Source organism: Cyprinodon variegatus, unplaced genomic scaffold (genome assembly GCF_000732505.1).
Source record: "Cyprinodon variegatus isolate N-32 unplaced genomic scaffold, C_variegatus-1.0 Scaffold411, whole genome shotgun sequence".
NCBI classification, from domain to species: domain Eukaryota; kingdom Metazoa; phylum Chordata; class Actinopteri; order Cyprinodontiformes; family Cyprinodontidae; genus Cyprinodon; species Cyprinodon variegatus.
The window spans coordinates 374,023-390,696 of NW_015150864.1; the positions used below are offsets into that span (position 1 = coordinate 374,023).

General features: G+C 38.7%; 1 protein-coding gene across 1 annotated transcript in view; it reads right to left on the reverse strand.

The window, feature by feature from the left end:
* Positions 1 to 16,674, reverse strand: part of LOC107093171 (fer-1-like protein 4) — a 35,563-nt gene that overhangs the window by 12,367 nt on the left and 6,522 nt on the right. Inside the window, exons 7-33 of the mRNA XM_015388032.1 lie at positions 15,683 to 15,847; positions 15,552 to 15,612; positions 15,278 to 15,409; positions 14,493 to 14,555; positions 14,327 to 14,411; positions 14,064 to 14,232; positions 12,505 to 12,631; positions 12,408 to 12,458; positions 12,069 to 12,255; positions 11,096 to 11,175; positions 10,596 to 10,721; positions 10,455 to 10,521; positions 10,176 to 10,279; positions 9,607 to 9,715; positions 8,825 to 9,032; positions 7,528 to 7,660; positions 7,339 to 7,439; positions 7,182 to 7,269; positions 6,986 to 7,102; positions 6,745 to 6,897; positions 5,750 to 5,954; positions 5,538 to 5,662; positions 5,318 to 5,452; positions 4,653 to 4,826; positions 2,670 to 2,780; positions 2,427 to 2,588; positions 1,966 to 2,140 (exon numbers count right to left, since the gene is read on the reverse strand). Of these exons, the coding sequence (XP_015243518.1) occupies positions 1,966 to 2,140; positions 2,427 to 2,588; positions 2,670 to 2,780; positions 4,653 to 4,826; positions 5,318 to 5,452; positions 5,538 to 5,662; positions 5,750 to 5,954; positions 6,745 to 6,897; positions 6,986 to 7,102; positions 7,182 to 7,269; positions 7,339 to 7,439; positions 7,528 to 7,660; positions 8,825 to 9,032; positions 9,607 to 9,715; positions 10,176 to 10,279; positions 10,455 to 10,521; positions 10,596 to 10,721; positions 11,096 to 11,175; positions 12,069 to 12,255; positions 12,408 to 12,458; positions 12,505 to 12,631; positions 14,064 to 14,232; positions 14,327 to 14,411; positions 14,493 to 14,555; positions 15,278 to 15,409; positions 15,552 to 15,612; positions 15,683 to 15,847 (3,413 nt within the window). The remainder of the gene's footprint in view (positions 1 to 1,965; positions 2,141 to 2,426; positions 2,589 to 2,669; positions 2,781 to 4,652; positions 4,827 to 5,317; positions 5,453 to 5,537; positions 5,663 to 5,749; positions 5,955 to 6,744; positions 6,898 to 6,985; positions 7,103 to 7,181; positions 7,270 to 7,338; positions 7,440 to 7,527; positions 7,661 to 8,824; positions 9,033 to 9,606; positions 9,716 to 10,175; positions 10,280 to 10,454; positions 10,522 to 10,595; positions 10,722 to 11,095; positions 11,176 to 12,068; positions 12,256 to 12,407; positions 12,459 to 12,504; positions 12,632 to 14,063; positions 14,233 to 14,326; positions 14,412 to 14,492; positions 14,556 to 15,277; positions 15,410 to 15,551; positions 15,613 to 15,682; positions 15,848 to 16,674) is intronic.

Below are 16,674 nucleotides of genomic sequence, written 5' to 3' on the forward strand. Positions count from 1 at the left end.
CCCCGCGTACCCGTTTTTTTTTATTTATGTATTTTTCACCCCCAAAAGAGCATTTTAGCGGTTGACCCATCGGGGACCAGCAGGCCCGACCCGTAGCAGGACTCTAGCCTGTGGTGACTGCACAGCAGTGGCAGACAAGACGCCAGCCATTTCAGCATGGAGTATCAGCAAAAACCATCCACATCAACTTGCAGTAATCTCTCTCTACTTTAAATATGATAAGCATATTTTTGGATGAAAAATTAAAAAATTAGAAAAAATTAGCAGAAAGTAATGAGACCTTTTTTTGTTTGTTTTTTTATTGAGGTTTCAACGGGACTAATGGGCCGTTCGTTTTTTTAACAGCAGGCTGACAGGAAAGGAGCTACAAGAGAGGGAGAAAGACATGCAGCAAAGGACTACAGGGCGGATTCAAACCCGGATCAGCAAAGTCGAGGACTAAAGGCCTCGTACATGGGCTGTGTGCGCTAACCACTGCAGCACCAAAGCACACCCCAACTATAACTGATTTGAAATGTTCCAGAAATGTGTGCTTCCTTTTAGGCAAAAAAGAAGAGATTACGTGCATGTTCAAAATAATGAACATCAATATTATTTCTTGAACATACCTTCAAGGCTATATCTGTCTATTTTGTTTAACATAGATTTATATATCAAGGATTTTTTTATATATATCGGTTCATCTTTAAAGAGAGCAAATTACCATCCCTCCGTAAAGATGCATTTTAAACTAAAAAAGCCAAAGCCAAACATTAATTGCACATTTTAGAATACCTTGTCATTAGCAGAACTCCCTTTCGCTGATTGATTATTACATTGAAAACTTCTAAATTAACAGAATAATAAACAGATAGCAAAAGAAACTTTTGTAAAGTATTATTACAGGATTTGAGCTAAATGAAGCTGAATCTCTGCCATGAGGGGCTCTGGCTAAAGTATTCTGACAAACGAAGACGGTTTACATATTAGAAGCAAGACGTCAATATTCATCTGTACAATAGTGGCTAATCACTGCTCGGAGTGGCAGTGATTACTGAATTATTTAAATTATTGATTTATCCAATTTACTGCTATATCCCCACAAATCAGCTTTTAAATTCTAACTATTGTTATGTTTCTGTTTCTGTTATGTTTTTCTTTTTATATTCAGTTTTGCTTTGCTCTTTGTTTTATAGGTTTTCTTATTTTGTTGTGTTCCTGGGGTTTTTCTTAGTAACTGTCTCAGTCTTGGTACTGTTATATTTTCTTTTTAATGTTCAGTTTTGCTTTACTCCTTGTTTTCTAGTGTTAGTGGTTTTATTTTTATTTTGCTGTGTTCTCTGGTTTATTCTTAGTTACTGTTTCAGTCTTGGCTCTGTTATGTTTTTCTTTTGAGTGTTCAGTTTTGCTTTACTCCATGTTTTATAGTCTTAGTGGTTGAATTCTTATTTTGTTTTTTTCTGGTTCTGAGGTTTTAATTTGTTGCCCTCTGCTGCCCTCTTGAGTTCTCCTTTTTTTCTCTAGCTCCTTTCTTGTTTCTGCTCTGCTCACACCTGCTCCTAATCTGCTCGTTAACCCTCTCTTTGTGTCAGTCTCCTACAAATACTCTGTCTGTTCTGTTCTTCTTTGCTGGGTCCTCGTCTAACCTCCTCCCACTCCGTCTCTCTGAGCCTTCCTCTTCTAGATTGAACCCCCCCTGATGTCTCCATGGTTTCTGGTTTGTTTTTGACTTTGTTTTCATGTTTTGATTTTGTGGATTTTGGATATTTGGACTCCTGGTTTTCAGTTTGTTTGGACTTAGTTTTTCATGTTTGGATTTTTTGATTTCCAGCCTCTGTTTTCTGTTAACCTTCATTAAACCCACAAGTAAATCACCCCTGCCTCACTGCCTCTGCATTTTGGTTAATCTATCCACTACCAAATCTTGACAACTATACAGTTGGATCTAGCTTGCTTTGCATCTTTTAGCATTTCTAATGCTGTTACCTTTTGGTTTTGGTTCATCTTCTTCCTCCTCCTCCTCCCCTCCACATTCACGTGGAGCATAGTTCATGAGGTTCTGCACAACATGTGAGCCAACCAGGGCAAGGTGACCGAAGGCCCGATGCTCCACCACAAACACCGTCAGAGGAGGGTGGAGGTATGACTGCTCTGGAAGCTCCTGATAAAACCAAAGAAAGAAACTAGTTTTTTTTTAGTTTTTTTGTACATTTCTAGCTCTGGGAACCTCCAGTTTACAGACCTCCATTATAAACAGGTGAGAAAAATAAGATGTAGAACAAGAACATCATAAAAAAAAAAGAAAAAAAATAATCATTAATTTATAAGAATCCGAGTCCCATTAAAATTCCTGTCAATATTGACTCCTAAAAAAAATCATCATTAACCCCAATGACCTTTTAAAATGTTTATGATTTAATGATATATATAGAAAAATAAATACAGACCACATCAAAGTAGCGGACCACTTCCTTAAAGTTAGGGTTGCTCTTGTAGCTCTGGATCTCCTCAGATTCCAGCTGCTGTCCTGCACACTCCACCCTCACCTGTGGGCGCTCCACCTCAAACAGCTGCACCCGCTTCAGCTCCCGTAGACCCCAGAACAGCACCTGAAAACATAAAACATGAGGGATCCAACAGTGCTCATCTGTGAACATTTAAACCCCCTGTGTGAGCTTAGAGAGCTTCACCTCGATCCTGAAGGTCTTCAGAACAGGTCGGACTCCCTCTGGGATGACATAACATCTCTGCTCCTCGCTGTAGGTCAGCTCCTGGGGATCCACACTAACGGGGAGGCGGGGCTTCAAGGGAGGGAGACGCGCAACAGGTGAATAATCCTAATGATGATCTTATTTAATGTCATTAGTTCTAATTATATAAATACAGACTCATCTTAATCTGACCATAATAAACTATGTCTGCTGGAGTGGACAGACATCATGCTACCTCACTGAACGCCCTCAGTACATGCGGCTGCAGGGCTGTCAGTCAGAGGTGGCAGTATGCACTACCAGCCCCCCCCCCCCATCCATCATAAACAACACCTTCCACCCTCTGCACCAGACTGTAGAGGAGCTCAGCAGCTCCTTTAGTAAAAGACTTTTACACCCTGTCTGTAAAACGGAGCGCTACCGCAGGACATTCATCCCTGCTGCCATCAGACTCTACAATGCGACACTACAACGGCAATAACATGTTCAATGTATAATATGCAATTACTATTTGATAACCTGTGCAATAACCTGTTTATATTTGACACCCAGTGCAATAACTACATATATAAAAATAAATATAAATATCCATCTATATAAATACCCATGTAAACACCCTGTGCAATAACCCGGTATAAGAATCCTACTAAAAAAAAGCTGTGTGGATGCACTGTATATACTGTATTGTATATATCCCATGCTCCATTTTCATCCTTTGGCAAATTCTTCTATTTTGCCTATTTGAGCTGATGTAACAAGTAAATTTCTCCACTGTGAGATCAATAAAGTCAATAAATCAATATGAAAATGGTTTTAAAACAAATTAAGTGTAAAAGATATAATGGACCCCATCAAGTAAAGCTCTAACTTTAATGCATTATTTGTATTGCATGAGAGCCATATAGTTCAATTTCAGTCTCACCTGACCAGAGGAATCTCTTTCATTTGTTTGCTGTCTCTCCAACATCACTGCTGTAAATTGTTAAAGGGAATTTCTATGGCGTTCTTTCAACAATGTATTTTTTCCACTCTTCATTAAGGGATGGGATTATGGAGCATGGAGAATATGGTTTCAGGTCAACAGATTCTTCTATCTAAGCTATGGATGTCTGCAGATCCACGGTTATCCAGAGCCTCTTGGCTGCAGATCTGATTAAAGCTCTCATTGCTATCCTTGGCATTTAAGGTGGACAGTCAAGTCAAGGTAGGTTTGCAGAGGTGCCATATTTATTTCAAGATGATCTGTTAGTCAGTGCTCTATGGGATGTTCAAAGCTCCTTGCTGCTTAAAGTACTTTTTTTTATTAAATCCAACTGGTGGGGTGATTTGCAGTAGCACTGAAGGGGCCCACAAGCTGAAACCTGTTGGTCTGCTGAGGAGGTTTTTCCAAAAACGTTTAATTCGCAGGTGTTCAAAGCTCGATTTAATGTTAATTGTCCTTGCTTCACAATCTAATATCTGATCTGTCTCTTATATTCCTTGATTTTAAAGATTGCTCAGTTCACTAATTGGTTTAATACTAAAGGCAGCTGTTTGAAGTTGATTTATTGAAATAAATAAGAAACAAATCTTTATTTTCATTAGGAAATCATGATGATATTTTGAAGAGACTCCCAAAATAGAATATCTAGAGTACACAAACAGCAAATAAAGAAAAACTTAAAATGTTAAGCACTCTTAGAAAAAATATAAGAATGCCATAGAAGGTATGAACCATATTCAGGAGAAAAATACAAATATATATGGGTAACATGTAGTTTTTAGATAAAGTGCAATGTGTTTCAGAGCACTCAATGGAATAAATTGATGTTCTCTTTGTTTGACAGCAGGGTTGAGTCAGGGTGCATATGAAGGGACACACCCCATAGGGGGTGGTAGAATCAGAGTGGTTACTGATGCACATCGCAAGATATAAGGGGAAATAAAGATCAAGCATAGTCTAAGTGATTTATTCGGTCTCACCTCTCCAAAAGCAGAGTAGTCGAGCTCAATGAGCTCAAAAGCAGCCAGTAGCATTCCAGCAGGAACCCTCCCTCTGATGACATTATGGAAGCGAAGTTTGGGCTTTTCGTAGAACTGCTCCACAGTTTTAAACTCAGGCTCTGCATAAGCTCGACCCAGAGGCTTCGGACTGCCCTGCACAAACACAGGGATCCACAACTTGCTTGAAATCAAGTCTTTACTCTGCTGAGCCATTCTTGTTTAATTAAATTTAATACATTAATCACTGCAGACTTTAAAACTAATTAATGCAACCCTATTAAACATAACTCATTTCATTTTTTCTTTATTGGATTTTTGCACCAAAAAAAAAAAAAAAAAAAAAAAATCATTATTAATCGGAAAGCAACTGTTTAACCCACAGGTGTCAAACTGATTCCCGAAAGGGCCTTGTGGCTGCAAGTTTTCTTTCCAACCAAACAATAGCACACCAGACTTCAGTCTTCTCATCAAGAGAGTCCAATCTGAGCATGATGACTTGATGATATGAATGGAGTCTGGTCTGCTATTGTTTGGTTGGAACCTGCAGCCACACTGCCCTTTCTGGAACCAGTTTGACAGCCCTGGTATAGAACAGATCAAAATATAAAGAATGAAACATCAGAAGAAGAGATTCACAGATTTACCACTGCGTCATGGTCATAGATGTCGATGATGATAAGAGGAGGGTCTTGTTGAAATTGCTCCTTCGTTCCCTCGAGGAGAACTCTGTCAAACAACAAACACTCACACCAGGAAGGGGAGAGTGTGTCTGGACACACCTGTGCAAAGTTGTACAGACAGAGCTCAGGTCATTGTGCACTGGAACAATCTGGACTTTGAAAGCAGTAGAGCAAGAGAACATACCTTGGTGACCTGGCACTGTGTAGAGAAGATCACCTTTGCAAAAGGGTCTGACAGGCCATCATCATCTGCAGCCATAAGGCCACGGCCCTGGTAGAGGTGACACCGTAGCTGGAAGTACCTGTAGTCTGAAAAGAGAAATATTTAAAAGGTTTTCTTGAAACAGACTTTTGATCAATAAGAACGTTTCAATTAACTTAAATCAGTGGACTCACCCTGGCAGGACAGACTGACAGGAAACTTTCTTCTTTCCTCCACAGGAAGGTGTTGTCTCTCCGTCTCCTCCTCCTCCTCTTCCTCATATATAGGCATGAACTCCTCTGGCAGGCTGTTGATCACTTCTTTACTGTACTTTACAAGACCCAGCCACAGGTACACCTCCAGCTTTGCAAAGGTTTCACTAGGTGAGCATCCTGGAGACTATAAGATTGAAGAATAAATCACTTAAACTTCACCTCAATAAGCAGACACAGAATAATGATTTAGGATAGAAACCATAAAGCTTTATGTAAAACGACTGACATCTTGCATATCAGTTTAACCTGCTGTACTCTGTGAGGTGAGCCAAGCCAAATGGAAACATGAACAGATCTCCAAAATCCCTCTCTTTACTGATAACAGTCAGCCAACATACCAAGACTATATATCAGAGGGGAAACTCCACGCCTCGAATGCCAGGGGCAGTGATTGGATAATTATATACACTCTGGAGAAAGTGACTGTATACTGAGTAATAATAATTGAACATTATTGATCTCACATTGGTAAATTTACCTCTGCATTTAACCCATCCCATTAGGGAGCAGTGGGCTGCCGTGGTGGGGTGCCTGGGGTGCAGTGTGGGGTTAAGGGTTTTGCTCACAGACTCATAGTGGCCTTCTATGGGAGTGGGGCTTGAACTCAGAACCTCAGGATTCCAGGCTCTATGCCCTAACCACTAGGCCGCCACTGTCCATAGAAAATTCAGACATTCGATTCAGAGATCAAGGACAAATCTAAATGCTGCAGGATACCAGCCCTCAAGGACTATAGTTACCCACATTGCTCTACAGCCTGAATTTAATTTTGTTTGGTAGCATTTATAGTTTAAAAACAAGTTCCTCTACAGCCACAGCCTTAACACCAATGCTTAGGACTTACTTGAGAACTCTCAAACACCATCACAAAACACTAAAACTTTTTTTCAAAGGTACAAATATGCCATAATGACCTTCATGTAGAGAGTGGTGATGTGGCCACAGTCCCGCCCTTTCTGCTCCTCCACCAATGAGAAGAGGATGGAGTGGGAAGGAATCCTCACGTAAGCCAACCGTTTGCTTCCATTTAGCATCCAGAGAAAAACATCAGGGATGGTGCTCTGAGGCTAGAGGCAGAGATGTCAGAACTCGGTCAAATAATGCGCCATTCCTTTAATTGTTTACAGTTTTTAACACATTTTTGTGTATCCTAACCTCTACCGCCAGTTGGCGAAGCTTCTTTAGGATTTTCCGGCTTTCCTGCAAGTGCTCCTTGGTTTTGTTTCTGGTAATTCGCCGCCTGGCTCTCACTGCCTGTCTGGCTAATAGAACCTATAACCAGTCAAAGAGTCCGTTAGAAACTTGCAGTGGCCTTGTTTAAAAACAGAAACATATCTGAAAACAGACTGACCAAATTCTTTTTGATAAACTCCCTCCTGCATTTATCCAGGCTGTTGGGACGGGACTGAGATCTCCTGTCTGAAAAAGCACTAAACTGTCTGCAGAGCAAGAGATGTAAATAGAAGAGTCCAAACAAACAATCAACCCAATTATAATTGGAAACTCACTTGCAACAAGTCACCAGCTCTAGTAACACCTCAATCAGACTCTCTTTTGCTTTACTCTTGGGCCTCTGCAAGTCCATTTCCACCTTATTGAGACCAATCTCCTAAAAGACAGAAGGAGAGCTTCAGAAACAATGAAGGATTTATTCAAAGCAATTTCTGAGAAACAATTTCAACGAAATAGATGCCCACAAGCCTGTCAGCCATCTTGCTTAACCAGTTGGCCTGATAGAGACGAAAGCTGTGATCTTCAAACTGACTCCAGACATACAGACAAGGCTTTAGATTTGTTGTTGGGGGCTGGAGTGGAATACACTTAAAGGACCTGAAAACAAGGAAAGAGACATTCATAGAGGATCAGACAGTCTTCCATAAAGTAGTGGGATATAACTTTAATAGTCACCGCCCATTTATGGGAAGTATTAAATACTTTAAATACTTTACTTGGTAAAAAAAAATAAAAATAGAGCAAACATTTCTCTAGAGCTTGTGCTGACTGCTGCTTATTGTACATTTCAGCTAACAGTATGATAACAAGACATTCAGCAACAAGGTTCTGGGTTCAAATGTCCCCCTGTGGTTTTGTGAATGGAGTTTGCATGTTTTCCCCATGCATGACTGAATTCTGTCGGGCTTGCTTGGATTCCTCCCTCAATCCAAAAATATGATCATTAGATTAAGCTCCCACCAAATCACACATAGTTCTGACTTCCTCTGTGGCTGGTTGGTTCTTCCATATTTCCAAATGTTGCATTGTGGACAAGGGACAATAATGCCTTATAAGTTTCTTATCAGAAATGTTATTGGTTGAGTATTTCATTTAAGCTTTTTTGGTCTATTTCTGTGAACCACAATAAAAAGCAGCACCATCACTTGCATACTTTCACTGCTTTAATGCATTCTTTTTTTCCCACTGGTATTTTACTGTTTTAAATGAGTTTCTGCATTAATAGAAGTATTACGGGCTGATTTTTGATTCAGTTGCAGTTATATCTTACTATAGGTTTTGAAATTGGTCAGTTTTACAAGTAGCTCTAAAATATCTACTAAACACCTTACCAGCTAGGCCATGAAATCGACCCCTTGGTTAGAGGGTAAAGAGTAGAGAAGATGTGTTGTGAAGCCATGCTTTATGTCTTGGTCCTTCACAAATCAATTGTAAATAAGTAAATGATACAGAACAGCAGCCACTGTACAGCATTAAGTCTACTTTAGGTTTCTCTTTCTGAAGAAAACGTCTGAATATGATGATGCATGGATCATATCTTCTGAAATGCTAAAGTGGAAAACTTAATTGACAGCAAATTTCTTATAACCTTTACCTGAGAACCACAACTGTGCAAAATACCTTTTTCAAGTTAAAGTATAAGTGATTCATGAAGCTTAATCATTTTTAGAGCACTTCCGGAACAAGGAATTACCGTAAACATATCTTTTCATTGGGCAGCTCTATAGGAGTCATCTGCTGAATTAATGTCTAATCACTAACCCGTCATATTCAGTGGGCTGAGGTCTCATGGGAGAAGACACAGATCTGTTCTCGGGTTCAGGATTCGTCATCTCCTCTCTGTCCAACTCATCCTCTGACTCCAACAGACCATGAGTTTCCTCCGTCAGATCTTCTCTGCTCCTCCTCAGCTCCTCCCTGCTCTGGCTTTTCTTTGACTTCCCAATTCCCATTGCCTTCCCATAATTTCCTGCAAATACAAAAACAGATTGGGAGTTTAGACCATTTGTTCCACTTTTGGAAAAGTTATACCAATGTGATATTGGTTTGTTCATTCTTTTTCTTCCCCATTCTTCTGAGAGGAATTGGGGTTGAGGAAGAGGAAAGAAGGAAACAAATGGAACAATAAATACCGTAGTTGGGATAATCAAATAAAGGGGTAGGGTTTTAGAGATCAGTATGACAAACTGAATAGAGTATAAGACTGTACCACCTTTTGTGAACATAACAGATGCATTTTTTTTTTTTTTTGAGAGATGCATATTCTTCATGTTGTCCCTTAATTAAAAATTTGAATAGAAAAAAAAAATTGACAGACTTCTGACGTTTGAGGCCAATATCTTCTAAAATGCATATTCAGTGAAAATTAAAATCTACACCAAAAAAACTGACAAAAAATTACAGAAAGTTAATCGTTATGACATTTATTTCTTACCAAAATAATTGTTAGTTTTGCAATTAACTAACAGAAATCAGTTTTACTATGTAGAAGTCTTTAGGAGGTTAATGTATTGATAATAAAAAGCATACTATACAACATTTACCAATAGAGAGTTCAAAGGTCAGAGGTTTGGTTCCTACTGTCGGGTCAATCATTGTGACTTCAAACAGAGATGCAAACAGCAGAAACTCTTCCTTCTGTCCCAGATAACCCTGGGTGAAAAAAAACTATATTTATTGTACAGTAACAGAATTTACTCAATTTCTACTGAACATCCACAGTACACATAGAATTAAATAAAATCTCAACATTAAAATGACAGGAAAAAAAAATAATAATTTTTTTTTAATTAGCAGCAAAGATGATGAAAGCTAAAAGATTCATAAATTATAAGTTTGTATAAATTTAGAGTTTATGTTTTAATCTTAATTATTCTGTAAAGTGGAGATTTAAATAAACTTTGTCTTTTAACTGCTACTCTCTTTCAAGGCAAATAATTAAAATGGATGGGTGAGAGAAACTACTTTGCATTAAACATTTAATCAAATAAGCATTTTTCAAATATTTAATGATGTGTTTTTATTATCTAATATCAAATATCTTCTAACAATATTTGACTGATTCAACCCTGATAATAATGATGTTACTGCTACCTTTCTAAACCATACTGACCTCAGGCAGAGGATGGATCTCCTCAACCTCCACAGTCACAGACTCTGGTACCTCAACTCCCGCCTCTTCAGACTCATCAGCTAATTCGATTGTAGCTGAAGCGGCTTTGGCAGCAAAAAGTACAAAATATATACATATATATTTTTCTGATTTGCTCCTTTTTAGCCAATGAAGATGAAAATAACAGTGTTAAAGCTATTGAATAGCTAAATTAGTTTGCAGCCAAGGTACATTATCATCATTGAATATAAAACTGTCAAATATCTTATTCAATCTAACCTTCCTTCTTTTCCTTCTTGCTCCGTTTTTTCTTCTTTCTTCCAAACTTACCCAGTGCCCCTTTCACCTTAAAGAGTCCAAACAATAAAGTTACAGTTAATAAGGCATTTATTTATTATCACACTGTCTTGTGAGAACTACCTTCCCGGCTGCAACAGAGCCAGTATCTGTGGGGATTGCAGAGGGGGAGGAATAAACATCCATGGAGAGGGCCAGGAGGAGTCGACCTCGATAGAAGATTCCTTCACCCAAACCCTCATTCAAGGCCTGAAAAATGAATCAAACTTAAACATTCTTCCTGTTTTCCTTCATAAGATAGCTGAAGAAAAGTAGGTTTTTCATAATATATATGCCCTAAAATACCTTCATGAAAACTTAGCTCATTTTTAAAGATGGAGCCATTGTTTTTTAGTTATTTCTGAAATACGCTATTATGTAAAAATTAGACTATGGAGTTGGTAGTTTCACTTTAAATAAGTAAGATAAACCATTTACATTTGCAGTAAATGGTTAGTTCATCTAAATGTACTTTACTTTTTTTTTTTGCAATGTTTTTATCTTTCTGTGACACACTTTGGTCTTCCTGGTGTTGTTGTAAAGTGCAATATAAATAAACTTTGATTTAATTTGATTTGATTTACCTGATGGACGTCTCCCAGGGTGGAGTTTTGAGGAGAGCCATAAAGATTAACCCAGTTTGGACCAAAGGTTGGGTTAAACCCTGCATGGGGAAGTTAGAAAAAAAACAGGGGTGTTAAAATGTTAATGAACATGACATTATAACCCCATAATAATCGCCTTTCTTTTTTTGTTGTTTCTATGTTATGGAAGAGGTTTAGGAAATAAAACAGTTAACTGATTTTTCATTTTAATGAGTTTAATATGGGAGAAAAGTCAAAATTCTGACTTTAATCACAGAATTCTGAGATTAAACTATTGATTCCAAATCTAATTCAAAATCAGGTAACTCTTTTTTTTTTTTTTTTAGGTGGCCCTTATTCCTCTTCCGTACTTTGTTATGTCATGAAAATATAAAATGCAATATAACTAAAAATGCAATATAACTTTTAAAAAAGACTAGGTATCGCCCATAATATTAAAAATAAGCATTAGATGTTCCCCCTGCCCATTATGGACCGTGATAGATCCTAAAATGTTTCAGCAATCAGCACGCACAGAGCTTCAGATGTAATGATTAGGATGATTTACTATCAGGTGGCAACATAACTGGATCGTTGGTGCTGCATGGAGGAGCTGAGTAGCAGCAGGGAGTAGAAAGGAAAGGAAGATGTGTTTCAAACTGCAGTTCGGATGAAGAAATGTATTATTTACTGTAAAACAGCAGTCCTGCTTTAATATTTAACAGTTTACGGTGGAGAAAAAGGAGTAAGAAAAGGAAAAATGTTAACAGATGAATCAGGGTTTGAGAAATCGTTTAACAAAAGTTACACCACAATGAACCAAAGTTATCAGGAAAATGGAACAACAGCAGCAACATTTTCCATGGATAAATACGCATACATTAATATGACTTTGTTGGAGTTTTCAACTTTTCATGGTCTTCTCAGTGTGTTAAGGTTGAGAGATGCTTTGAGCACTCTTCCAGCTTCATACCGTTTCTGGTGGGGTCAGATATTTGCTGGAGGTCCAGAAAGTGAGTTGCCAAAGCTGTGTCTCCCATCTTGGCATCATCAAGGAGTTGGATTTTGATTCGCTGAGCCAGAGGAGGAAACTGCTCAATAAAGGAGATCTCTTCATTCCATACAGGGTAGCTGGTGGCACTGGCAACTGACGTTTCCCCCTAAAATGAAGGAACAGAAAGATAAATATTCAAAACGGAGCTAAAACAATGTAACCCATCAAAAGCCTAAAGTGTTATTCATGGCCAAAGCTGCTTTGTCTTATAAAGTCAAACAAGAGATATTACTACATTTGTATTTTCTATTTGTTTACCTGCTGTCCAGCGAAGGTCACCTGTACGTAGGGGTCAATGAAGACCGCTCTNCTATTTGTTTACCTGCTGTCCAGCGAAGGTCACCTGTACATAGGGGTCACTGACAGACATTTTGGCCATCAGTCCTGCTTCCATGGTTGGCAGACCCTCGGCTCTGTAGATTCGGACACGAAACCGAGCCCACGGACGCTCAGACGGCATGCCGCGAGGAAGCAACAGATGTCTTTATTAAACCACATCCAGAAAAAATATAATAAATGAATTAATATTAACCAGGCTCATTTTTGACAGAGAAGATTGATTACTTTTTTAAAATTTATTTGGTCTTTGAAAAACAAGACATAGACATTCAGAAATAACTGCCTATTTTATAATAGTACATTAATGATTTTGCTTCTAATACATTCATATCTAATGCAATGTGAGCATCAAAAAAGCACCTGCTGCTTCCTTTTTGATGCCTGTCCACATTAAGGTCTGATGCACCTCAAGAGCATGTTTGATGCTCCTGAGGCGCGTCCAGTAAAGTCTATCCAGATGCGTCTGATGCTTCTGCTGCTCCTGTGTTCAATGGCAGAGAGTGGCTACATTTGCTGTTACACGTGGGTAAAAAGTAGTTTTGATATGTTTTCAAGTGAGAAATTCCACCTCAAAACATCATCTGTGCAGTCAGTTCATCAAAATTACGATCCTGCCTTCGAATTTTACTTCCCTGTCGGACCAGCACGAAAACCCTGTACACTGGCGGTGCTCTGGCACTAGAAATCCCCTTCAACAACAGCCTCTTCCCCGGTCGCCTCTTCAGGGTTTTTCCCTAATATTAGTGGCGGCTGGAAGGCATTTTTTATGTACATAATCCAAACTGTAGGTTAATAAATAAAAGAATAATAGAATAATAATAAAGAATAATAAAAGTGAAGATATTTTGTCATTTGAAGTTAATTTAGGCATAAATAAACTGTTTCAGAGGAGTGATCATAGCAATCTGCATCAGCAGCGCTGTGTCTGTCTCTCTACCAGCCCCCAGATCAGCTTCTCTGATTGGTTGATGTGGTGCGTCGAGCAGCAATAGTTAAATTTTTCCAACTCCAGCAGAGGCTACGTATGAAGCATGTCACCTGCGTCAGATGCTCAGAAGCTCATGAGGCGCTGCTTCGGCTGCTGAGATGCTTCAAGAAGCGCTGCTCCTGCTGTTCAAAATGCACTGTAGGACCTTTTGATGCGCCTTTATGCATGTCAACCATTGACTTTGCATGTAAACCAGCTGCTTTTGCTGCTTTGATTGCGCATGGTCTTAACGTGGCATTAGACATCAAAGTATCTTCCGTAAGTTACTGAATATTGTTGAGACAGGATATATAGTAAAATGTGTCGTAATTATTTTTCATTTTTCAACGGAAAGAAACATAATGATTGATGATAGAGGCAGCAGATTGAATAAGAAAAGAAAACGGCCTGGAACATAATCATGAGGGATCCCCTATTAAAAAAGGAGTGATGCTGACCAGTACTGACAAAGATGGACAGAGAAAGAACTAATATTCTGGTGCCTGTAAAGTTGTGACTGCTAAACAATAAATACACTACTGCAAACAAAAAAATCTCTTTTGTATTTTCTAATCTTAATAAAGTAATAAAAATTGTTTTTTGCTGACTTTTCAATGTCTTCACTGCTTCCAGACGAGGTGTTGGATGGAAAACCGGACATGCGATGAGGGTCTCCCTTCATCAGCACACTAAGGCTGGCCTGGACATACCCCTTCACTCCTGACCGGGTGTCTGTTGGGTCAGTGAGAGGAGCCCACTTCTGGTAGAAACGATGGTCTGGAGAAGCAGAGGGGTGATGAATCATCACTGCAGAGGATTACATACGGTCTGAGGTGGAGTTATTTGTTCAGAGCTGTTAGCTGTACTCTACCTGGCTGACTGTAAACAGTGGAGATATCAATCTTAAAGGTCCCAATGTGTGACATCAGGAAGGCCAGAGTCCGTCTGTGGAACACCTGATAGGAGATAAACCAAGCAATCGCGATGGCCATTCTGCATCTTAAAAGTATAATAAAATAGATAAATAAAATAGGAACCTTTATCTCTATGACTTTGTCAAGGAAGATTTGTTGAGCCTCCTGAAACTCAAACTGGAAATTCTAGAAAACGGGAAATTAAGAAAAGAAGAAAAAACTTTAGTTTGCTAAATCTTTGCACATGTCGACATACTGAAAACACCTTATATCCAAAGTTAGGTATAATGGGGAATCCTTGATGCAGTGGACCTTTTCTATCTCAATTACCTTTAAAAATTGTTAAGGAGAGTTACATCATACACCTTTTAGAAAGTTGATGCAAGGAGATTTTCAGTTAAATCTGGTGGATTCCAGATTAATCAGATCTTTCAGCAGGATAATTATCCAAAAGCTGTGGTTAATTAAAAAAAACTCAGCTTTCTCCTTTGTCTAAAACACGTGGCAATCTCAGTGAGTGACCCAAATCCTCTGGAAAACCTGCGGCTGGGCTAAAGCAAAAAGAGCTAAAGAGGGACACTGCTCAGTACGATATGCTGTAGCGATGCAGTCTCTCTGCCTAACTGAATTAACCTGGAGTGAGATTTTTAAACAAAAGTGTAGGCAAAAGATATTAAAGTATAAAATCTGCACACAAACATAAATGTATCATTAGAACTGCGAATATAATACATTCAGAAGAATCAATAAATGGAAAAAAAAGAGTCATTTGAATACAGAACAATGAATAGATATATCACCATACAAAGCTCTCTATGAAGCATGACTCTCCTTTTTTCCACGCATTACTATGCAAACAGATTTCTACACCAGAAGTTCAGTTTTCTGCTGAACTCTCAGTGACTTACCTCATTGTAGAATGGGCAGTTGGTGGATTTCTGTGTTGCTGTGTGTTTTTTCTGACCTCCAACACTGATAAAAACTGCAGGATTAATATTTACGCCGACGAGCTTCTGAGCCTCTAGGATGTTCACATTCACCTAGATCCACAAACAGTCAAACAAACAGTCGAGGAGCTTAACTCCATAAACTTTGGGAGAGCCTGAGAGAAAGTTATGAATATTGTATATTGGTTTAACCTTATGTTGGCTGTATAGGGAGTTATAAAGCGACTGAACCCACCTGAAAGCTCTGGACTCTGGGCATTGCTGCAACAGCAGTTCTAGACAGCGGTCTCCAACGGCTGCAAACACAGAGAAAATCAGTGCGTTTGTCCTCTGAGGGGTTAGAGACAGAAAGGAGCACCAACCGACCTTAGGAGAGACGTGAATATGATGTCAGAGATCTCCATCTCCACAAGGTCATCATCATAATCATAATCTTCATCATCCTCGTCTTCATCCCCCGTCCGAATTAGGCTCTGACCGAGACGACGAGCATCTCTCTCCATTTGATTGGTTCGAGCCAACAAGGAACCTCTAAAGAAATGAAGAAAAGGAAGATTCACTTTTTGTCAGTGACTTTGCTGCAGAATGCAGGAAAGCACAAATGCACAACTGTTATGAGCAGTGTTTAAAATGTAAAGTCCAGGTGCTGGAAATTGTCAGCTTTATCTGTTTAAACCTGAATCAGAAAAACTGTTATCAATACAACAAAAAGTGAAAATATCTGCATAGGTTATAATAGCTGTGAAGATTGAAAGAGGGAAGAACTTAAACAGAAGAAAACGTGTTTGACACTGTTACACACTGGCCCAAGACAATTTTCCAGTCTTTCTTGAATATTTTTTATGTCTCGTGCCCTTATAATTTCAGACTGTATTCCATCTCAGTGGGATTTCATGTAATAGACCCACCACAAAACACAACTTTAAATTCAATTCAAAAAACTTTATTAACATTCAGTTATAAATAAAAGAGTTGTGTGTGTTTTTCAGTGTTTAGCTGTGTTTCTGTGTTTTCTACAGGCTCAGCTTTTACTCTTACTGGCTGTGCTCTCTTTCATCTTTTGCTTACAAACCTTAAGGGAAATTAAACTTTTTTTTGTAACCTATGTTGTGCAAATAAAGTGCAACATGATCCAACATGCTGCCACTTTAAGCAAAGCAGTTATCAATATTTGTGAAGTGAAATAAGAAAAGGAATTACACAAAAACAAAGAAAAGTGTGGCACTTTTTCAGTTGCCACATTTATATCACATAAACACGCTTTGATCTAATCTGGCAGTGTCCAACCCAGTCTTTAAGGTCCAGCATCTGACATGTTTTAGATGTTTTTCTTGGCCTAAAAAACCTGCATCGAATAA